Genomic DNA, 23,054 nt, shown 5'->3' on the forward strand with positions numbered 1-23,054 from the left:
AAGAATTTTATATTCTTTCCATCACACATTACTATAAGAATCTTACTTGTAATCAGGTCTTGGGGACCCGATTCCAAGTAAGATGATTTAAGTTTTTCCCATAGCCATTGCATACCCATATTCGGATTTGATGAACCCAACTTCAGGCACCTATTGTTAGATTTTCCCAATCGGATTTTGAGAGGATGAATACAAGTGTGCATAGTCACACTTTTTCCCTCATCTTGCCTTTAAGTTCCCATCAAGGTTTCTATGAGATGATACAAGTTTTGTATGCAAGCTTACCTACTTGCAATCAGGTCTTCAAGACCCGACTGCAAGTTGTTATTATCTTACTCTTGCAAGTCATATACTCGATGTCAAGTCTCTATAATCCGATTCTAAGTGTAAGCTTTGATTACCTTCCATGCATCAGTCTCCATAATTGAATTCTCCCTGTTTGCATTGAATATACTATAATTGCAGTCGGGTCCTCAAGATCCAATTCCAAGTATAAGATATATTGTTTTTGTTTCCACTGTTTGTTCACTTGTAATCGGGTCTTCAAGACCCGACAGCAAGTTGAAGTTTATTATTGTGTTCAAAGTTTGCAAACTTATTCCATTTGCAACCATGCTTATCCATTTTCAAAGCACTTCCAAAAAGTTAACTTGAATATGTAATCGGGTCCTCAAGACCCGATTGCAAGCCCTCATTGCCATTCACTTCTCACGTAAAACACTCATACTTGTAGTCGGGTCTTGAAGACCCGATTACAAGTGCGGGTTGTAAAGGTTCATTTTACTTGCAGTCAACCTTTTGAGATCCGATTTCCTTCCTGTCGCTGTCCAAGCTTATCCACAAAGCATCTTTGAGCCAGTCCAAGTTGTATCATGATTAACAACCCCCCCCCAAGATTTGGTGTGAGCATTGATTTTCAAAGGTTTGAGGATGGAATCCCCAATAGCTGCTAAAGATGTTCCTACCCTCTTGAGTTTTCATCACAATGTTGCAGATTCATGCTCAATGACAGAAGAGCCGGCATCACCTTCAAACAAGAAAATGAAGTATAAATATGATAAATACCAAAATGAGATTGCTCCCACTCAGGTGGTCTCTCTCATTGATGAGATCAGAGACACAGAGATCGAACATGTGGACATGTCTGAGTTCTTAGAAAGAACTAAGGGATCACCAACGCATGGTATGCAGTTGCTCTTGAACAGCCATATCCATTTGGTATCTTCTTTCCCAGTGGCTGCCCTAGAACCTGAGTCCGTACTTGCATGTGCCTCTCATTTTGATAAGGAAACTAGGACAATCAAAGATGATGATGGGAACGTCATAATCAGGTTGGATGCAGAAACCATTGACAAGATCTTTAAAGTTCCCGCAGCTCCTATGTATGCAGATATCACTATGAAGAGTGCTATGGATTATTATAACCAGAGAAGATCTAACTGCATTAGACACATCAATGCCAAGTGGCTTAATACTCCCAGAACTTGCTTTTCAAGATGGCCCAAGTTGTATCATTGCGACTTCATTGAAGAAGTTGGTGACATGATCACTCTTCTCAACACCTCAAGAGGACTAAGCCAAGGGCTAGTAAGAAGGCCAAGACAGTCTCGCGAGTGGTGGTAGATAGCAACAAGATGAAATATGCAGAAGTGGCAAAGCCTCTAGTTGTGAAACCGCCAGAAGAAATGCAGCTATCAGACTACAGGCTCACAAGGGTAGAGCTTGGGAAATAGACACATTTTGGTCTCATGCATGATGCCCAAGATTCAGTAGCTTCGCTGGTCCAAAGCTATGATGAGCTACTGGCAAAGAAGAATGATCTCAAAGAGAAAAACTCGCAGCTCATCACAGTGACCCAAAAGAGCACAAATTCTTCAGAACAGGTTGATCCTTTAACCTCCTCCACATCTGAAGAATCTATAAAACAATTGGAGAAAGCTGCTCAAAAGGCCAAGGCAGTTGTTCTTGGGTAGATCAGCTAATTAATCAGTAGATTAATCAGAGTACTCGAGTGGTGAAGAAAGCATTGCACGTATTGAGCAATGTAAGAGCAGCAAAGTTAAAGCTGAATCAGACCTTGGAAACTTTTAACCAGAGTCTAGTTTCAATTGAAAAAAAAAATTGAAGATCTGACATGAGATGTACCAGATCAAACTAAAAATTCTATGCAATAATATGGTAATTTCGAACAGAGAAAGGTATATAGAATTTGAGGAGCTTATGACAAATAAGTCATTGGTCATCAAAGATCTCATCAAAGACGTGCAAGCCACCCTTGAAATGAGTGATGAAGCTAAGCGGGATATCATCTCTAGTTTTGACAAAATAACTTGCAAAATCTTAAGTCATGATGGAGAGCTGCTCGCTGAAAATTTGGTACTTGTTGACTTAGGGTCAAGTCTTCGTCAGGAGTTAGAATCAAAGCAATTTGTTGTAGCTTCGATCCACAAGTTTGTGAATTACCAGGTGTTCTTTGATAAGATGCAGACCACTCTTGAGGAACACAAAGAGGCAACAGTAAGTTATTCTGATGTTATTATTAAGACTGTTGCAATTGCTAGGAATACAACGGGTCCGAATCCTGATGAGTTGCAGAGATCTATCAGCAATTTCCAGTCCCTCATGGCCAGAGGTGGAAAAGAATAGAAGTGTCTTTCAACACTTACATTTTGTATATGCATTTTGTTTTCGACAAATTACATGTAATGTCAGGATCCATGTTTACAAGTGAATTGTCACTTGTAACTTTGTAAATTGTAATTACACGTAAACAAATTACAAGTCAGTAATTTGAATAAGTCATAATTAGTTAGTTAGTTGTGGTTAGTTAGTTAGACTTCTCCCACATTTTACTCTCAGCACCTCTCCTATATATACACCAGGGTGCTCTATGTAATTTTTATCTTTTTGGCAAGCAAGAAAACTCTGATAAATTTAGCACTCATAAAGACTTTGAGCTTTATAGTTGTAAACTGTTTTTTTTCAAGTAATATCAAAGAGTTGGAATTTCAGACTTTGTGTTGAAGCCATAATTTGTGTCCATTGTGTTCTTATGTCATATTGGGACATTTCTTTGTACTTGCTTGAAATTGTGGAAAGTTACTGAGAAGAGCATCACTCTAAATATCTGCAGACTTTGTGCTGCAAATATTGAAGATTGAATTAGTTTTGTTAGTGATTAGAATCTGAGAAGAGTTGCAAGACTTTGTGCTTGTAGTAATTCCCATTTAAAGTGACTTGAAGTTGCATCATATTCGCAGACTTTGCGCTGCCATATGCTATATATTGTTCTTATTTTATCATTTTGGAAAGGGTAGATAGGATTTTAGAAACTCAAGACTTTGTCCTTGGTTGTTGTTTTCCCATCCCGGAGGAGCTAACGAAAGTCTTTGTGCTTTTAGGAAATTTCATTTCCTCTCTCGATTTTGTTTTAAGTTGCTGATACTATTCCTTCAAAATTGTTGTTTCTTTTCTGTAACATAATCTTTTCTGAAAAAAGAGGAAAGGTTGTTGTCCTACCCATATTAGATTAAGTTAGTTTTAATTAAGTATTAGAAAAGGGGGAGCCTTCCCTAAATTAGGAGAGTTTATGCTCACACACTGTGGTTGAAACCACAATTTTGCACATCCTACCGGGTGTACAAAATTTTCAACCAATAGGATGTCGAACCTTGTGACAATTTGCTCGTACAAGAACCTCACCGTACCAATGGTGGTGATGTCTGGGAGAGCCCTTGCCTCTACCCCACTTTGTGAGGTACTCTGTGGCCACTATGATGTACCGGCACCTATGCATGTTACTCACCTTCAGGGGTTCGACGAAGTCACGAAGTCGAGGCCCCACCACTCGAACAACTCATGTGGCTGGGATGGAAACAAAGGCATGATATCTCTCTTCATCGACTTGCCCGCTCTTTGACATGTGTCGCACCCCACTACCCATTCCTAAGAGTCCGTATGTAGAGTTGGCCACCATAGCCCCGTCAGGACAACCTTCTATGCATGTGACATCGGGGTCCCATGTGGCCTCCCACCAACCCTTCATGTGCTTCCTTAAGTATGCCTAGGATCTCCTGCATTACACACCTCTGTAGGACTTGGTTGGGTCCCATCTTATACAATAGGCCATTGATCAACTAAAAGGTTTTACTTTTTAGTGCCAGCTTCCGTTGTTCACTTAGCGGCATATCCCTTGGGAACGTCAAGGTAGATAGATATTAACCAATGCTTTCATACCATGGGAGTAACGCTGCTATTTGGAACAATTGGGCGTCTGGGAAGTCTTCATTCACCCCCTTTGGAGGTTCTCCCGACTTGATTCTGGAGAGTTGGTCAGCAATGACATCACTCCTCTCGGGTCGTACAATGATAGTGAAGGTGAACTCCTGCAGCAGGAGTAGCCACCTGCTCACCCTCCCTTGGATTATCGGCCTATTGACAAGGTACATGAGTGCTTGATAATCCACAGAATGTGAACAGCGTTGCCAGCAAATAGTGTTGAAACTTTTGTACGGAGTACACCATGCCGAGTGCCTCCCTCTCCGTCGTACTGTAATTTCATTCGACCTTGGAGAGTAACTATCTAGCAAAGAAAATGGGATGATCTAGCCCTTGTACGCATACTTGTGCTAATGTAGCACAGATGGCAAAGTTGGAAGCATCTACATGTACATGGAACTCCTTGTCCCAGTCGGGGTATGCAAGAATCAATGCACTCACCAATTGAGACTTGAGCTCTCTAAAGGTCTCCTCCTACTCAACTCCCCATACGAAGGGTTCAGCCTTCCTTGTCAGTTCGTCTAGTGGATAGGAAATCTACGAAAATCCTTTGATGAACTGCCGCCAGTAGCCTACATGCCTAAGGAAGGACTTCACTCCCATCACACCCATTGGACTCTCCATTGTAACAATCACCCCTACCTTGTTGGGGTTCGTCTTCAATCCCTCTTTCCAAACTGTGTGGCCCAACAACTTGCCTTGTGGCACCATGAATCGGCATTTCTTTGGGTTGAGAGCCAGTCAAACCCGTCGGCATCTTTCCATGCATTCCAATGCCTTCAGGGTTGTTCCATGTTCACTGTAGATGGACCAAACCCGTCGGCATCTTTCCATGCACTCCAATGCCTTCAGGGTGGTTCCATGTTCACTGTAAATGGACCAGTCGCCTAGGAAGGCTTTGAAATTACCCATCGACATCTTGTCAAAGATATGTAATATTATCTACTGGAAGGTGGCCAAAGCGTTGCATAGACCGAAGGGCATCTAGTTGTAAGCATACACTTCGTCTTCCACTATGAAGGTGGTCTTTAGCTTATCCTCTTCAACAATGCCGATCTGATTATATCCTAAGAACTCGTCCATGAGTGAATATATTTCATGAGCTGCCGCCTCCTCCAGGATGTTGTCAGTGAATGGGATAGGAAAGGGATCTTTGATTGTCGCCACATTTAGGCAACGAAAGTCTACACAAATTCGGATTTGGTTTGCCTCCTCCTTTAGGGAAATGAAAATTGGTGATACCCATTCACTTGTTTCTACCTTGAAGATGATGTCGGCTTCGAGCATCTTTTCAATCTCCACATTCACTTTGGCTAAATAGTTCTTGTTCATCATGTACAACCTCTTTTGTACGGGTTGCGCACCGGGTACGAGGGGTATTCTATGTACACACAACTCTGGAGGTATCCCCTTCAAGTCTTTGTACGTCCACACGAAGACGTCCTTGTACTCCAGAAATATTTTGAATGTTGCAGCTTTTAGTACGAGATTCCAGTCATCCCCTACGAGGATCACCTTCGGGTTGTTGTCATCTCCCAGGTTCACTTTCTTTATATTTGGTTCCTCGTACTTGATAGCCTTGTCCCTCTCGAACCGATGGGCAGGTGTATCATCCACCCATGCCACGCCCTCTCGGTACTCCCCATACTCTAGAGGGAAGGTCACACTCTCTATACCTTCATTGGTCTCCTCAATCCCACATATTTGCAGCATGTTACACTCCGAGCGGAAGACCTCATAGTCCTCCAGCTGCTAGTGAAAGAGCCCACTAAGAGAACCGGTTTCATCCTTCGAGCAACCTTCTAGCTCCAACATCCCTTCGTCGTTGGGTTCCATTTTTCCCTTTCCGTCTTCCGAACCCCATTCATAGTCATGAGAGTCCTCCGAGTCCAAGTCGAATGATGCCAATTCTTCACTTACGGCCTAATTCTTCAAATCAATGACGTACTTCCGCCCTTCGCTCTCAATGGAGAGTGTGTTCTTTTTCTAGTTATGATTTGCCTTGGTCGCGATCAACCAACCCCTTCCAAGGTGGGCATCGTATGCCTTCTTTTCCAGTGGGATGACCACGAAGTCCTAGGAGGAAGGACTGAGTGCCAATAGTGACCTTATGTGCCATGATTGTCCCGAGAGGTTTGATGTCGTGCTAGCCGGCACCTACCAGTTGGAAGGTTGGAGGCCAGAGTGTTGGCTTGCCATGGCCCTTCCAGATTTCTTTCGGCAACACATTCACTCTAGAGCCTACATCGACAATGGTGTCTATCAATCTTCGTCCCATGATTTCCATTTCCACCATAGCCGGATTCCTTCCAATCCCTACTGTGAGTAGCATGGGATCAGTTCCCAGGTTGTCGGTTGATTTTGCTTTACTCTGTCCCTAGCTGACTAGTTCAACCTCAACTACATTATTAAGGGCTACTTTCAATTGTGGCAATATTTGTAGAAGGTTTGCCTCTCGTACAGGTACAATGGCTTGCAACATCTACCGCATTATCGTTTTTTCAAACTCCACCCATAGTGGAGTACTGGTGGTTTCATGTGAGACTCTTCTTTCTTCTGCCATTACCTGTTCAACATCCACCATTGCCTCTTAGAGCCTCTCCTTCTCCGTACACGGATCAGGGTACAATGCTTTCTTTGTTTGCAACGTGGTGGGTTGGGTGGTGTGGTTGGCAGGGTAGCCTATTCCCCTTGGGCGTAGAGCACTTGTGTGCTCCTTGTTTTCAAGTTGTACGACCATTCCTTGATGGAATGGCCTAGTACTTGACAGATGTCACAGAATGATTTCTTTGAGCAAGTACCCTTGGTATGACCTTCTACCTTGTAGTCGGTACACCATACTTCCTTGCTCTCCTTGGCACCCTCCCTCCCTGCTATCAACTCCATCATCCGCAACATATCTCTCCATAGGGCTTGTACAGTCTTTGATTCTTCATCACTACTTCCATCTGTACTGTCATCATCACTAGCCCTTTTCTTCCCTTTGGATGTTTTTCTCTCACTCTCAATGTCCATTGCTCACTTATAGGCTTCATCCTACAATGGCAAAGGGACCACTTTCATTTTCCTTCTCAGGGACGGGACAAGTCCCTCCATGAACCACCTTTTCTTCAAGCCATCAGTCGGCTAGTCTTCCATTTTGTTCAACAATTCTTTCAGTCTACGATTGTAGGCCCGAACACTTTCACTTTTTCCTTGCTTAGTATTGTAGATTTCGGCCACAATCTCGTTATCATCCCTCAGGAGTTTGAATTCCTCCTTGAACGCCTTCTTTAGATTATTCCATCCTACCTTGTGCTAGGCATCAAGTTCTGTGTACCAGTCAATGCCAATCCCACGAAGGGTGGCCGGAAATGCCTTTAGCCAGTAGTACTGGTCATCTTGGCCATTTGCCTCCCATATTGTTATACATGTTTTACAATGTCGTACGGAGTCCTCCAACCCATCACCTGTGAACCTTGGAAGTTTTTGCCTCTCTGGATTATTCTAATTCTACAACATTGTCCTTGCATGGAAAGTACTATGTGGTGCTTGGAAGGTACTATGTGCTTGAAAGGTACCATGTGCATTCAACTAGATTGGACCATCCTGCTCCTCACTTTCTGGTGCTTTTCTTGAACCCTCGGCCACGCGCGAGCTCTCTATGCATCCACTTTCTACGTCTTCTGCACCTTGGTCCCCTTCGGTTCTATAGTCTCTCCTTCCCGAAGTCTTTGGCCCAGGCCCTCTTATTTTTTATTCCTCCACTAGGGGCAAATTTCTGATTCGGTACAAATTGGTTTCAAAAATATCAGCAACATCAGCTTAAAGGTTCCATACTTCCTCTTCGTCACGTTTGGAGTGTTCGAACGAGCTATTCTCAAACTCAATTCCTGACTCTTCACTCGATGTTGAGTGTGTGGCTTGGTCGACAAGATCTTCCTCCCCTACGTCTAGAAGTGGTAGGTTTCTGGCAACCTCTACCAACTGGTTCCACGTACACGGTTTCTGCCTCCCAACTCTGGCTCTGGCTCAAACTCTGACTCCCGATCCTCTTTCCCGGACTCTCCGAGCCTTCAATAATTTCTCGTAATCGTCGTCTCCGCTCACTTTGTTCTCTTATACAGAGAGATCTCTATACTGATCCCTCCCCTACCTCTCAGGTGGTTCTAGTACGCCGTCGGTCTTTGTTCAGTCGTAGGGACATTAATTGCTAGGGGTACAGCGTCTGCACGTATCCCTCTCTTCCTCTTCCCTACGGTTTTGTTCTTTGTATTGTTGCAGCATTTGTTGTCGACAACGTTCACGATTGCTTTCCTCTCTTTGGTCTTGTAGTTCAATGAGATTCCGCACCAAAAGCCTCGAAATTCTCCCAAGAAGATTGAAGACAACAATGTTGACCGTGAGTTTGCCACGTACCGTGCCTTAAGGGACAGCTCTCTACTGAGCTTCCCTCTGCACGTACTAGGTGACCGAAACCTCCCACGAGTCCACCAAGTCTTCCATCAGTTGATCCTCTCGTGCTTCTACCTATGACACTTCCTCTTGTGTATCACTTTCTGTTACTATCAATTACTGATCGAATGGTCGGCCCATTATACATGCTTACCGCCTGCCACCATATTGATCTCTAAATTCGTATTGGCAACGGCACCAAAATGTTTACTCCCTACGATGTCAGTTTTAGATTGCAGAGTAAACATAATACAGCAAGTACATGAACACTACAACATTTATCATTCATAGAATAATTCACAACATACATGGCAGAAAGATAGAGCTTGATTTCATCATGTAAAACTAAATACAACAATCAAAATGTCCCTGTTCCCGTTACAACATAGCTTATATACTACTCGGTGGTTGGCAGAGATACCAATCGTCGCTAACTACCAACTAATCCTTCCAGGAACCTTACATGGCCAATTATTAATTAACAAAACCAAAATATTATTCCTATGTCGGCAAATTACCGCCAACAGCTACCACAACATGGTAACATGAACCAATTTTTTGAATACATTTTATCTATCAATTTGGCCATACGTTGTCATGCCTCAACCGAAATTCAAATCTAGATCACAGCATTTGAGCTGCTAAGAAGTCAATGAAAAGTGGCACCAATATCATTGATGAGATAATGCTAATAAAATTGGTGCTAGTTTCATACTAGCAATTCAAGATAAACATAGTCAAATAACAACTAAACTATAATTTACCAAAGGGCAGCGGTTGTGTGAGAAAGATTGTGACTCTTTCAAGAGTAAGATATATATAGGAGACCATTCCATGAGAAGAAGGGATCAATCAAATGGGAAAGATTATTATATATTTATTTATTACTTCTTTGAGGAGTATAAACCATTAGACTTACAATCTGAGGATGAAACCCTCATGATTACACAATTAAGGACAGAAATCCTTAATTGTCAATGCTGAGCTAGGGGTAAAAACCTCTAATTCAGGCAGATCTAAAAGCACTTTCAAAGTAGACATACAAGAGAGTACAGCAGAAAATCAATATAAGATTTATTTTCAGATTTAAGTCATGTTGAGGGGTGTTTTGTGACCACACCAACACAAAATAAAGTTTTCTAACGGTCACTTTATCCTCTCTTGATCAAAATCGTATGTATGATAAGATTGCAGGAAGATCATACACTGACTCCAAGGTTCCAACTACGTACTAGCGACTTTTTGATGGATATAGAACCATTTGGTGGATGTTGCTGGTAATCCAAGGGGACTTATGCACACTTGAAGAAGACAAACAAATTTTTAAACTTTCAAGGAGATTTGGCAAATGATGTAGCAATAAATGGCTCTTTTTTAGGACTTTTCTCAATAAGATAATGCGGAAAGTAAAATGGGAAAGGATTTAGGAAAGCCATTCTAGTCTAAGAGCTCAAGAGATAACAATGATCCAGGCGAAATCAACCACACTTTACTTCGCCACTAGCAGACAACTATATAAAGAGGGTGCAATCTTCAATGGTTGTGTTTGTAAGATATTAAACCATCAATGAACACCATCAGAGAACAATGTTCATCCAAAAATTTAAATTAAGAATGCACATATAAGAGCTCAGTCCAACCTTGCACTATGGATAGAAATCATCTATCAACAAAAGGTATGAAGAAGCGATCTCACCATAAAACACTGCAATCAACTTCGTTCATCTAAATGCTAGAAACAAATCTAAACTAATTGAGGAAGGTGAAACCATACAAGTTTCGAAACAACACAAGTGAACACCAAAGCCAATGTTTCACTATTATCACTTCAGAAACTTATTGCAGCAATTTCATACAATCTCCCTCCTTTACAAATAAAGGGTGACCCCCTTTTATAGGCCTCCGAGAGGAAAATGGATGGCCAAGATTACAAACCAATCAATGGCTGAGATTAAACATGCAAAACCCTGATTAGGGTTTGACCAGAAGATTCCAAATATGACGCCAAGTAGTGGGAAAAATCATTAATTCAAGAATCACGCCACTACCTATTAATTGTTCCTTACTCCCAAAAAGGGCATCCATAATGCAATAAATGCACCACTACATTCAAAATCGCCCATTATGCATTAATGAGCCACTACCCCCTCAAATATGACGGTTGCCATGCATTGAATAAGCCACCACTCAATCAAATGTCCACTAGCAATAAATGTGCCATCATGCCCTCACGCAATCAATAAATTCTCGTCCAAAAATGGACGACCATTATCTCATTCATTAATGGTGAATGCAACGAATCTGGCAACGACAGCTCCCAGCTCTCCAACGAAGACACTTGGCACAGTTTCCATCTTGAATTCCAACAACGAAATATCCTCTTCACACTTGAAGAAAAACTTCTCCCAACCTGACGCCATCGTCTTGAGTTCAAAAAATGGAAAGTTCTATAAATTCTCGAGTTGTGTGTCATAAATATGGAATATTCCCTTGCATCTCGCCAACTCATTTATTGCGAGAATCTTCCATTCCGGATGCATAAAGATACTTTGGAAGATTTGCCTTGGAAGAATTTTAACAATTTTGTCCACTTCGAAAGGAATCTTGTACGTCTGGAATTCCAGGAGAGATAAAATCTTCCTAGAGAGATTTTTGTCCTGAAGGAATTTTCTACGTTCTTGTTCACATCTTGTCCTGAAGGGGATTTTTCAATCAACCGACCATTTCCGAGGAATTTTGTCAACCTGAGTCCTGGAGAGAGAAAATTCTCTCACTTAGCAAGTTTTTCGTGCCTTACAAATTTCTTCATTTTGGGCGCATTTCCATCTTGAGGAAGGAATTTTCTTGAAATTTAAATTTTCCCTTGTCATGTTTTCCATGTCCTCTCTTTGACCTTGGGCATATTTTTGAACTGGAGAAGAAATTTTGATTGGAGGGAAAATTCCTCCTCATCATGCATTTGGCGCCCACCTACCTAGCTGGAGCACATTTTAGGAGAGAAAGAATTTTGGCTATGTTTGAAAAATTCTCGCTTGCATGGTTTTGGCTCCTTGTCTCTTCCTAGAGCGCATTTCGTCTTTGGTGCAGGAGCTTTTGTCTTGGAGGAAAATTCCTCCATGTCATGTATCTAGCGCCCAACCTCTTCCTTGGGTACCATTCCATTATGGAGAAGGAAATTTGGAAATTTTTTGAAATTCCTCCTCAACCCATTTCTAGCACTCCTCTCCTTGCTTGGGTGCCATTTGACTAGGAATTAGGAATTTGCCTTGAGAAAATCCTCCTCCACCTCATTTTGGCACCCAATCCTTGTCCAAAGTGCATTTCATCAAGAAGGAAGGAATTTTGGAAAAGAAATGTTTTCCTCCTTGACCTCAATTTCACGCCCAAGTCTAATTTGGAGCGCATTTCTCATATGGAGGAGGAATTTTGGAGTTTTGAACATTTCCTTCATGACCTTGATTTAGCACCCCCTTCCTCTCTTGAGTGTACTTTTGACTATAGTGAAGGAATTCATTGAAATTTAGACATTCTTTCCTAACTTGGGGTAGATTTTTCATCTTTCTAGTTTTTGACTGCCATCTTAGGATTGAGGAAGATTTCTCATGCCTTAGAATAATTTTCCGTTCTTTTTCCACTTCAGGATAGAACTCTAGACTTGGCCATTTTTCTGATCAACTGCTTGTTTTTTCAACTTTTCCAGATTTGGAACTTGGATCTTCAAGAATGTTGTGCCATCAGTGTCCCGCCAACTACCTGAGATAGACCTGCCAAAAATAGACTTACTAAAAATAGCAAGTACTTCCAAACATCAAATTAGGGCAAACCGGGACTAGGTGACACTTACTAAAAATAGTAAGTCCTCAAAATTCACTCAAATTTCACTGGTAGCTTCCTTGAAGGGTCCTGACTTCATTACTACATTCAGATTTTTCAAAACACTAAGGAATTGACCTCAAATCTAAGTCTAAAGGGCAAAAACCCTAAAATAGACAAAACAAGCTCCAGACTTGATCAAAATTTACCAAAACATTTGCAGACGTGGGGAGACTGAAGGGATTGCTGCGGAAGGACCCAACGAACCACAACCAAAAGACCAAAAGGACCCAAAATGCAGGGGCTCCCCATTTGGAATGGTGTGATGTGTGATTAGGTCACAAGTCATAAATTATTAATCCGAATATTATAATAAATTTATAATTTTAGTCAAAGTCATGTTTACAAATTTAATGCAATTATCATTTTGAGTAAGGATTATTGTTTTATGGCAAAAATTAGAATTTTTTTAGGAAGGGGCATTACATATATATTACAAGTTTTGAAAGATTTGATTTGTTCAGAAAACCAAGAAAATTTGGAAATCAAGAATTTTCAAAAAGAAAAAAAGAAATTTCTATAGGAATTGAAAATCCAGAACAAATCAGGTAAATCCAGCCAATACAAAAAATCCAAATCTGGTAACTATGGGTTGATATATTACAACAAAAGCTCATCAGAGGTGAGTTTGATTAATCACAAAGACCAAGAAAATTATTTAAATACATCAATTCAGAGGCACCTACTCAATGGATCAAATACTAGGGATTTCAGTCATTATTTTTTTAAAAGCCTGCTGTGTCCATTATTTGGTGAGATATTAGGCCATCAGTACCAAAAAGTTGTAAATACTATCACCAAATTTCTTCAGGATAATAGCATGATATAAAAAGTACTAAATGATGGCTAATAATAATTAAAGACCTTACCGATTGATAGTACTCTTCTGCTAACTCTAAAAGGAGGTCTATAACATCAGGATCTAACTTGATGGTCGGATCAACCTGCATACATGAAAAGCATAGATTTATATAGAACAAAATAAATAATCAATTGATTTCTATTCAATAATGAATAATTGCATAGAATAACAGTCAATTCTCTAAAACAAAAGCATGATTAAAGTTGTCATTCAACCAAAATTCCCAAAAGTTATTCATGTCATTTTGTACCAATCATTTCTATTCCGAGTATTCCTTGAAACAGTCTTGCAAAATAACTCTCTTGATTAAAGAGAAAAGTATAAACATATTCAGCTTCTCCATTCAGGAAAAAAATGTGCAAATATAAATGAAGTTACATTTACATCAGTAGTAGACCCTCCAGAATCTGATTTTTCTGCAGCTTAGCTACCTTTAGCCTCAAGGATATATGTGCTCATTTTTTGATGTTCTAAAACTACTTATATAACTTCCCATTTGGTTGTTTACTCTGCAACAGTAGCAAACTACATAAGCTAGCAAATCTCAACACCCTGATAAGTGTGTAAAGCCTTAAATACTCTCAAGTCTCAAGTGGTGCAATATAATATGCCTTTTCCCCCTGATTTTCTCCTTTCTTGAAGTATACACACATGTTCTTCTCAGACTATATGTTTCCATCTCCCTGTTTCAACAGCTATGTGATGGGATCTTCACCTTAAATGATATATATTTAGAAAGATGCGTCATTATTTACTAGCGGTTAAGTTTCACAATCTTAGATTTTCCACAATTCTGTACATTGCTGGAAAAATTTGCTGGAAAACTGATACCCTACAAATATGAAAACTACTAATTAACTTATACAAGAAGGGATTTGTTAAAGATAGCCAACACTTGCAATCTCGGATCCAAGCCTTAGCATCCAACAGTTGTTCTACAGAGACAACGGTAATACAATTATAATGATGACATTTCTTGTAATGTAATTTTCACCATTCTGCAGCTTTTATATATAAGTAGAAAATGGAACGGACAGATCCTTTCTACAACTTATTCAAGCAAGAGATTTCTGTACTGACTTGTAATTGTAACATCTAAGCATGTGACCAACCATGATCCAGGTAAAACCATACCAGATGTGGGGGTCTCCAAATAACTCAGCTGACATGTGACCCTTGCTAATAGACCACTAAGAATATTCAAAAGTTCTTCATTGACTCATCGCGTTAGAATACCTTTTCATATTAACTAAAGAATGTATTCATATGAGTTTATTGACTGCAAGAATTTTCTTATAAAAAAAGGGCCTTCAGATTTCTGGATGCCCCTATACACAAATATTTTGGGCTACCCCTTAAATGATGCAAGGTGGGTCCCTAGGCAGCTAAACCCAAGTCAATGTTTGTTTTGCAGTAACATATATCCACATGTTTTCGTAAACTAGCTAGCTAGTCATTGATAATATATTGACAGCCAAAACTATTACTAGCTTGTTGGCTACAACCCTATCCTATGACACCCAAAAGAATGAAACTGAAATGGGCAATGCAAATTGGTTTGGTAGTAAAAGTAAAAATATGAACTTGTTGCATTGTTGAATGGTAAAATCCACACATAATAATGGCAATAAGACAATGTAGAAGAGAGATCATACACTACACAAGATGTTTATGGGCCAAGATGCCCTAACATCAATATATGCAGAAACAGAATAAACTCTTGAGCTAAGGTGACAACATACAATACTCCTTATGGAAGAAGCCACTCCATGCTGCATATTGAAGAGATCCCAAACACAATATAATACTCCGCACATGTTCTTACGATGATATTCACCTTCTTTATATGGACCTCCTCCTAATAACGTGATGGAGGGGCAAAACACTAAACCCATGTAGACCTAATATAATGTATGACCCAATATAACTAACTTAAAAGATGTACGCTACATGTCAGCATCTCCATCCACTTCTAGACACTATAATATCATACCCCTAGGTATATAACATTGAAGCAATCCATAACACTGTGGCAGCCTAGCAGGGATCCTAAAGGCCAAGACTATAAAAACAACATAGACTTTATTCATTGTAATGTCCTACCCCAATCTGGACATATAATTTTTTCTGCCTTTCTGATTTGTATTTGTTTTGATATGTTTTTTTCTGATTTTTCTGATTTTTTATGGTTTTTGCTTGGGGTTTGAGATGAAAATGAAAAAAACAAATTAAAGGAATACTGAAATGAATAGAATATTAAGTACACACATCTCATAGATGAATTTATGAATTTATTGAGGTAAATTTTGCGAGTTACATACCATAATGTTCAAGTAAAGATCGGATTACAAATCCAAGACAGCTAATTTGCAACGATGAGCCTGATATTTCACCAAGGAAGGCTTTCCCTATGTCTGATCTGCATTAACAAACTTGTATCAAGTCTGATCTACTCTTTTGTCCTCCAAACCCTCATGTCCCAGCTAGGGTTTTACTGCCTGGTTTCCAAATAGTACGGCTGACTGGTAATTGTCAAGGGTGCTGATAAATAGAGCTACTAATGCCTCAGATCTGCTCCTACAGTCAGAAATAACAGAGAACCTCTGTCCCTTTCTCTGCTGCAACCCTAATTATGAGTCCCCCTGCTGATTTTCCTGAATATAATTGAAATTCTGACCTTTGGGAGATCTTCCACTCCTGTAGGTTTACCAAATTGGAGGAGCTTTCTGTTGAAACATGGACCAGCTAGGACTCGAACCTAGGTCCGAGTGTGGCTTATTTCCAACACCAACACCCCCCCTTAAGCCACACCTCTCGTGTGCTTGGGGCTCCTAGCCTGGACCTGGCTCTGATACCATGTTGAGACATGGACCAGCTAGGGCTCGAACCTAGGACCTTCCATCGCCGCTGGAGTGCTCTACCACTGAGCTACTAGCCCCTCTTGGACCAATCCATCGTCGGTCCGGGTGTGGCTTATTTCCAACACCAACACCCCCCCCTAAGCCACACCTCTCGTGTGCTTGGGGCTCCTAGCCTGGACCTGGCTCTAATACCATGTTGAGACATGGACCAGCTAGGACTCGAACCTAGGACCTTCCATCGCTGCTGGAGTGCTCTACCACTGAGCTACTGGCCCCTCTTGGACCAATCCATCGTCGGTCCGGGTGTGGCTTATTTCCAACACCAACACCCCCCCCTAAGCCACACCTCTCGTGTGCTTGGGGATCCTAGCCTGGACCTGGCTCTGATACCATGTTGAGACATGGACCAGCTAGGACTCGAACCTAGGACCTTCCATACGCTGCTGGAGTGCTCTACCACTGAGCTACTGGCCCCTCTTGGACCAGTCCATCGTCGGTCCGGGTGTGGCTTATTTCCAACACCAACATTTTCATCCCTACAATTTCTAAATCTGACCCTGAATTCTAGAGCTCTGATTTCTAACTTCTTCCTATAAAAACTAATGTCAAGAATGCTCAAATGGAGGCTCCCAATGTGAATTTATCCTCCTCAAACCCTAATCAAACTTTTTAGGGTTGCATAATGATTTAATTTATCAAACTTTATTGAAACATTATAATTTATTATTAAATCTCTCTTATTCCTCCTTGTATATACCTCTTCATGGGCTTTCATTACATATAATATCTCTCCCCCTTTTTAAAAATTTGTCCTTACTAGGGAGGTGTGCCATGGGAGCCTCTTTTAATTTATTAAATATTATTAAGTAATTTAATAAATAAGAATATATTATTTAATTAAAATATTAAAGCAAACACTTTAATATTTTGTCTTGTTCCAAAACCATCACTAGACCACCCCTAACTAGAAACTAATGATGCACTTGGTCCTCGAGTGATGTCCATAATTAGCAAGCCAACTCCCAATCTCCACCCTAAAAAATAGGGACTCCTACAAAATAGGAAACTATCTCTGATCATTTGAAAAGGCTCACAAGGCCCCTTGCAAAGCTCCACAAGCTCCAAGTGGTCACCAAGCAAACTGCCAATCCCTTCCTTAAACGTAGAAACCCTCCTAAAAAATAGGATACTGGCTTTGAGCTCCATAAATGCCTCACAAACCTCACCAAAGGGCACAAGACCCTTGAATGGGCTCCCTATCCACCATATTAGCCTACGGGAACCCTGCTGATAGGCTAACCTTGCTAAAAACTCTGACACTAAAGCGCAAAAATGGGGACATTACAGTCATACTGTGTTGCCTTGTCAAACATGCTAGGGACAATTAACTTTTTACTTAATTGCGCATTGAGACAAAAATAATCCCATTTCCATGAGGCTCTTTATATTCCCTTGATATGGATCACTTACCATGATATAGATTGCCAATGATGTGCTTCATTATCACCCTACAACCATGAATTAGGTCTTATTTCCAAATAATGCAACAAAATTACCAGGAAACTGCCACTTAACCAAGAGTAATATTAACTAGCAATTGCACGTTCGTGTGCAATGAGTACGTCGAAGATCTATATGAAATGTCAATTAAGAGAAATTTTGGTCTATTTGTTGAGTACATTTGTGCAGTACATGAGGTCAATTGGTAACTTTGAATGGAGAAAATAATCCATCTCAAATAGACATAGGCTCATATTATGTTTGCAAGAGAGAGAGAGAGAGGGAGAGAGAGAGAGAGAGAGAGAGAGAGAGAGAGAGAGATGAATATACAGTGAGGTAGAGTGATAGAGAGATAGAGAGATAGAGATATAAGGAGATACATAGAGAGGGTGAGATGGACTAAGAGACAGAGATAAAGATATATTTCTTGCATTGAGGTCTCACCATCAAGACCACAAAATTTAGCAACATTTCTTTGCTTCTTGCACTAAACCATTTATGAGTGCAAGTTTAAGGACTACTTCTAGTATGTGATATCTATCCTCACTAACAAATATGAGAATGTTCTTGGAATTTGCCTCATAGATTACATATTGGCAAAGATGCAGTTTCCAAATTATAACATCACAAATCTCTAATGGTGTTATATAACAAGAGGCAGTATCTAGTATATCCTAGATTTTGTACACCAAGCGACATTGGTGTAGTTCCAATACCATGCAGTTTGAAGCAAATTCTAGGAATGTTATCATAGATGGTGGTGAGAACAGATACTACATCCTACATGATGCCTCACCCACAATATCATATAACTCTAATGGCACTACATCAAAAAGAATTGTGTCTTAAAAAGGCATGATTCTGTAGTGACATTAATGAGGTGTGCTTCTCAGAACCCAACCTGAACCATCTAATGGTGAATGATTGTGAGTCAGGTGTCAATGGCAAGTTCAATCTACAAATTGCTTTCAGAGAAATAAGATTGTTTCGACTTTGATTGTCAAATTTGAAGTGAACAGATTGTCTATTAAACAAATCTAAAATTGTAACTATCTTTCAGATTATTGCCAGTTGCTACCAGAGCACTTGGTACACAACCTACAACTTGTTTACCTTTATATTGTGTTGTTGCAGTAGAACTCGACACTTTTGTTCATGCAAGTAAGGCTCCCTAAGCATGAAATTCTTCTATATAGTGTCCAAGGGATTGTTTATTGTGTGCTGCTTAACAATTATAGATATCTTCTTTTGCTCTTTATGATGGTTTGTTCTTCTAGGAGTGATGCAGAGGCCATTTTCCTTGTTGATACAAATATCTGATAATTTTTGTGCCCTACCTAGGTAGTCTTCATCTGCTCCCACTACTTTGCAAGGACCTCCTCTTGCACATTTTTTATAGTTGACTTGTACTTGTTTGGGGTTAATTTTTCTTGCCTTACTGTATTTGTTTGAGTCTAGAGACCCTTTTCTGCCCTAGTTATTTGCTATTGTAACCGGTGTATGTTATAGTTCCTTTGGTTTTCTTTCTTCTACCTCAAGCTTGGAGTGACTTATCCTTGGGGAGCTTGGGTTGGATTAGGGCCATGCAGGGAGAGGGGTGAACTCTCTCCCCTTCTGGAAATAGTGAGCAAACTTAGCACAATGGCAGTATCTGCAGCACCTTTTGGCCCCTATGTTTCCCCGTGCCTTGATGGGATCTCTCAGATCTCCACCTGTTCAACAATTTGCACCTTCTTAGGCGATGGCCCCAATGGTCCCCTAACTTGGAATCTTCACTCTTACACTTGGCTTTTGCTTTAAATTGCTTGCAAGCATACTTGCCTCCCCACCTCCCAAGGAAACAGAAACATATTCGACTCAGAACAGGTAATATCTGAATTTTCAATTAACCAAGGAGAATTGTTATTCACCTAATCTGTTTCTTTTACTGAACAGATGACTCTCTATTTTACAACTGTTCACTGATAAAAAATAGAGTAAAATACTTGTAAGGATTGGCTACATGATTTGCCCTCAATGGTGGCTAATCTACTGTATGGTCAAGAAGTTGTAGGCTACTATGATAGATTACTTACAACCAGGTTTGAAAACGAGGGTGTTGTATCTGTAATAATAAAAATGTATTATATTTATTGTGCTTTACTTAGAAATAGGCAAAAATATCTAATGCTACTAGACTTTAGCTTTAAGCCATTCAACAGAATTCTGGACTCGAATGATATAAAGTTAAACAAGAAAATGAGCGACAATTTATATAGAATAGGTTGTCCATTTTTGGGCATAAGTACATACTATCTATTAATAGTGATTCAGAAATCATCCAACTAGATACCGATCTTAGTCAGACATAGATACTGATTGTGGAACCAGATTACGTTCCAATTTATAGGAAGACAATAATTCCTTTTTTGTATTATTATCTTTGTATATACAGTCCAACATTCTATCTGCTATATTGACTTCAAAATAATGATTACATTGAATTTGCCTGTTCTTAATTTATATTAATCTGTAATTTTTATTTGTTATTTTTTGTACAGATGTCCCCTCACCATCCTTAGGATGAGAGAAATTCTAGAGCCCCTTTTAAAATCCCACTTTTCCCATCCCTACAAAAAGGCGACCTGGTGAAACATAGCCCAGAGTAAAAGCTACTATTTTTATGTAAAAATTGTTCTATTAATACTGTAAAACAAACATCTATGTGTCTCTTTGGAGATTATAATGCATTAAGCTGCAAATCTCAACGTTTACAATGCCAACTATTGGTTTGTTGTCAAGAACGTTTGGTCATAAGTAGAACATTATCACTAAACATCCATTCCTCAGTGAAACAGCCACATATACAATTACCAATTACCAAATAAAGGGAATGAAATAACATGTATAGCATATACAAATAACAGTATTCAAAACAGTAAGTCACCTAGGATTACATGATTAGTTATAACATTGTAGATGAATGTAAAAAATTAGAAAATGCAATCCCATCAAATATTTTATATCAGGCTATGAAGATATTAATTTATTGAATTGATGCATATCCAAAAAAGCAATGTTCAAAATGAAAACAAGAACATTAAAATCCAATTTTACCTGGGCAACTAAATCTTCAATGCTTCTCTTTCCAAGAATTTGAGGGCTGCCTTCATTTCCTTGATTGTTACTTCCTGCTGGGAGGGCAACACTTGATGTAGGGATGGCAGGCTGAGATCCTGTTGGTGTTGAAGGCTTCTGGACTGTCAAGGAAGGCATACGAGATATTGGTTGTGGCTGAACAGCCTGTTGAAGTTGATGTTGCTGCAGTTGTGATGAGTTCTGTTGTTGAGATAGTTGCTGTGGATGAGATAATGTTGGTTGTTGTTGTGAGGGTGATGGGGGTGTCTGCTGTTGTAATTGGGCCTGCTGCTGCCTTTGATGCTGCTGAAGTTGGTAGGAAGGTGAAGCTGAAAGGGGTAAGCTGGACTGTTGCATCTTTGGCCACTGTGGTGTATGTGGAAGTGAACTTGAAAGAGCAGATTGCCCACCTTGGGAAAGGCCAGTTAATTGAGAATTCAAAGATCCTACAGATGGAACTCTTGACATATTTTGTGTCTGTATCTTCTGCAAATGAAATATAAGATTGTAACTTAATTCCATAACATGAAAAGCAATTTATGTGGAATTGACTATTTAGAGACTATTTACACAATTAGATCAATGCATTTGAATTCAACATACTATAAATCAAAAGCTTCCATTATTTTAAACATGCAGCCCAGTAAGCATCTCACTTAAGTTATAGGAAACCTCAAGTATCCACTAATTAAATAGAAATAGAATACATGGATGGGACCATCATTTGTGGGAAATGAACATAATACTCTACAAGACGATTGTAGCATAGTGGTAATGGAACAATACTACTAAAAAATATGAAATACAAATTATAAATACATCACATTAACAAATAAAATATGAAAAAAGATTATTTCTGTGATGTACAAACTACAATCTATCTCTATAGTCAGACCTGAGGAAATCAAAAACTAATTTTTGATGGACATATGTGGGAACCCCTGAACCATCTCATTCAATCCACATATCTGCTACTCCGCTGGGAATGGCCATCACCATCAAAAACTACCCAAAACACAACCAAACAATTTTAAATAATTCAACTTTTTTTACATCACCAATAATAATAATAATTGACTGAACCCTTGTATTTCATTAACTCCTCATGTAATAATTTAAAAGGATCACCGTCCTGACCTACATCCATCTCCTCCTCTAAAGTTGTGCTGAAGAAGAGGAAAATATGGGCACAAAAGAAATGTGTGTACACACTTATTTAGTAATGAGGGTGGAAGTTGAATAGATTGCAGCTTACATTGTCTAAGTTGCTCAATGACATCTTAGACATAATTATTGTATAAGTTGTTACAACACTACAAACATTAGAACCTTGTGTCTAAACATCATGCCTTGAGTCTAAACTGCTCCCCTCACAATGACTGAAGCTTGTCTTTAAATTTTACAATTTATCAAACCAATGTGATTTAGTCGTTAAATTTGCAGTCCACACTGGTCAGTTTCATAAGTGTCTATGCTTCTTTGAAATCAGCATCATCCCTTTATAATTCCTTCATGGAATCAAATCCAATTACCTCTACTTGTTTCTCAGTCAATATAAGAAATCTTCTACTCAAGGCATCTACTACTTTGTTCGATTTCTCGTTTCCATGTTTCCAAACAAATGAGTAGCTTTGAAGAAACTCTACACATGTCAGAGCTTAATTATTAAACTTGTCTTCTTGTTAATAAATTGCAGTGCTTGGTCATTTGTATACAAAACAAACTCTTTCAAAAGTAGATAATGTCTTCATGCATTCAATGCTTAGAGTATAGCATAGAATTATTGGCCATATACTAAATATTTTCTCTTTGCATCAATGAACTTTTCACTGAAATCTATTACAGATCTGCCCTCTTCAATCAAAAGCTCTTACTGCTGATCTACTAGCATCACAATCAACTTGGAACATCTTGTTGACGCCTTGGTAATGCTAACACTAGTTGTTCAATTACTTTTTTTATTCAAAATCTCAAAACGTGTATCAGCTGCTACAGACCATTTGAATTATTTTCTATCAACCCTCACGGTTTTAGTTACCGGTGCACAAACCCCACTAAAATTTCTAATGACCTAGTTAGAACTAGCTAATCTATGAAGACTCCTTGCTTCAAACATGCTCTTTGGTGTT

At 39.5% G+C, this 23,054-nt stretch overlaps 1 protein-coding gene and 2 non-coding genes across 3 annotated transcripts in view; all 3 read right to left on the minus strand.

Moving 5' to 3' along the window:
* LOC131034412 (transcription initiation factor TFIID subunit 12b) overlaps nt 1–23,054 on the minus strand; it is a 92,080-nt gene that overhangs the window by 27,509 nt on the left and 41,517 nt on the right. Inside the window, exons 3-4 of the mRNA XM_057965885.2 lie at nt 20,905–21,411; nt 13,455–13,529 (exon numbers count right to left, since the gene is read on the minus strand). Coding sequence (XP_057821868.2) covers nt 13,455–13,529; nt 20,905–21,411 — 582 coding nt within the window. The remainder of the gene's footprint in view (nt 1–13,454; nt 13,530–20,904; nt 21,412–23,054) is intronic.
* TRNAA-GGC (transfer RNA alanine (anticodon GGC)) lies at nt 16,315–16,385 on the minus strand. The gene has a single exon. It is a non-coding gene; the product is annotated as a tRNA-Ala (tRNA).
* TRNAA-AGC (transfer RNA alanine (anticodon AGC)) lies at nt 16,513–16,583 on the minus strand. Its single transcript has one exon. It is a non-coding gene; the product is annotated as a tRNA-Ala (tRNA).

The sequence above is a fragment of the Cryptomeria japonica genome, chromosome 8 (genome assembly GCF_030272615.1).
Source record: "Cryptomeria japonica chromosome 8, Sugi_1.0, whole genome shotgun sequence".
In the NCBI taxonomy this organism is placed as follows: domain Eukaryota; kingdom Viridiplantae; phylum Streptophyta; class Pinopsida; order Cupressales; family Cupressaceae; genus Cryptomeria; species Cryptomeria japonica.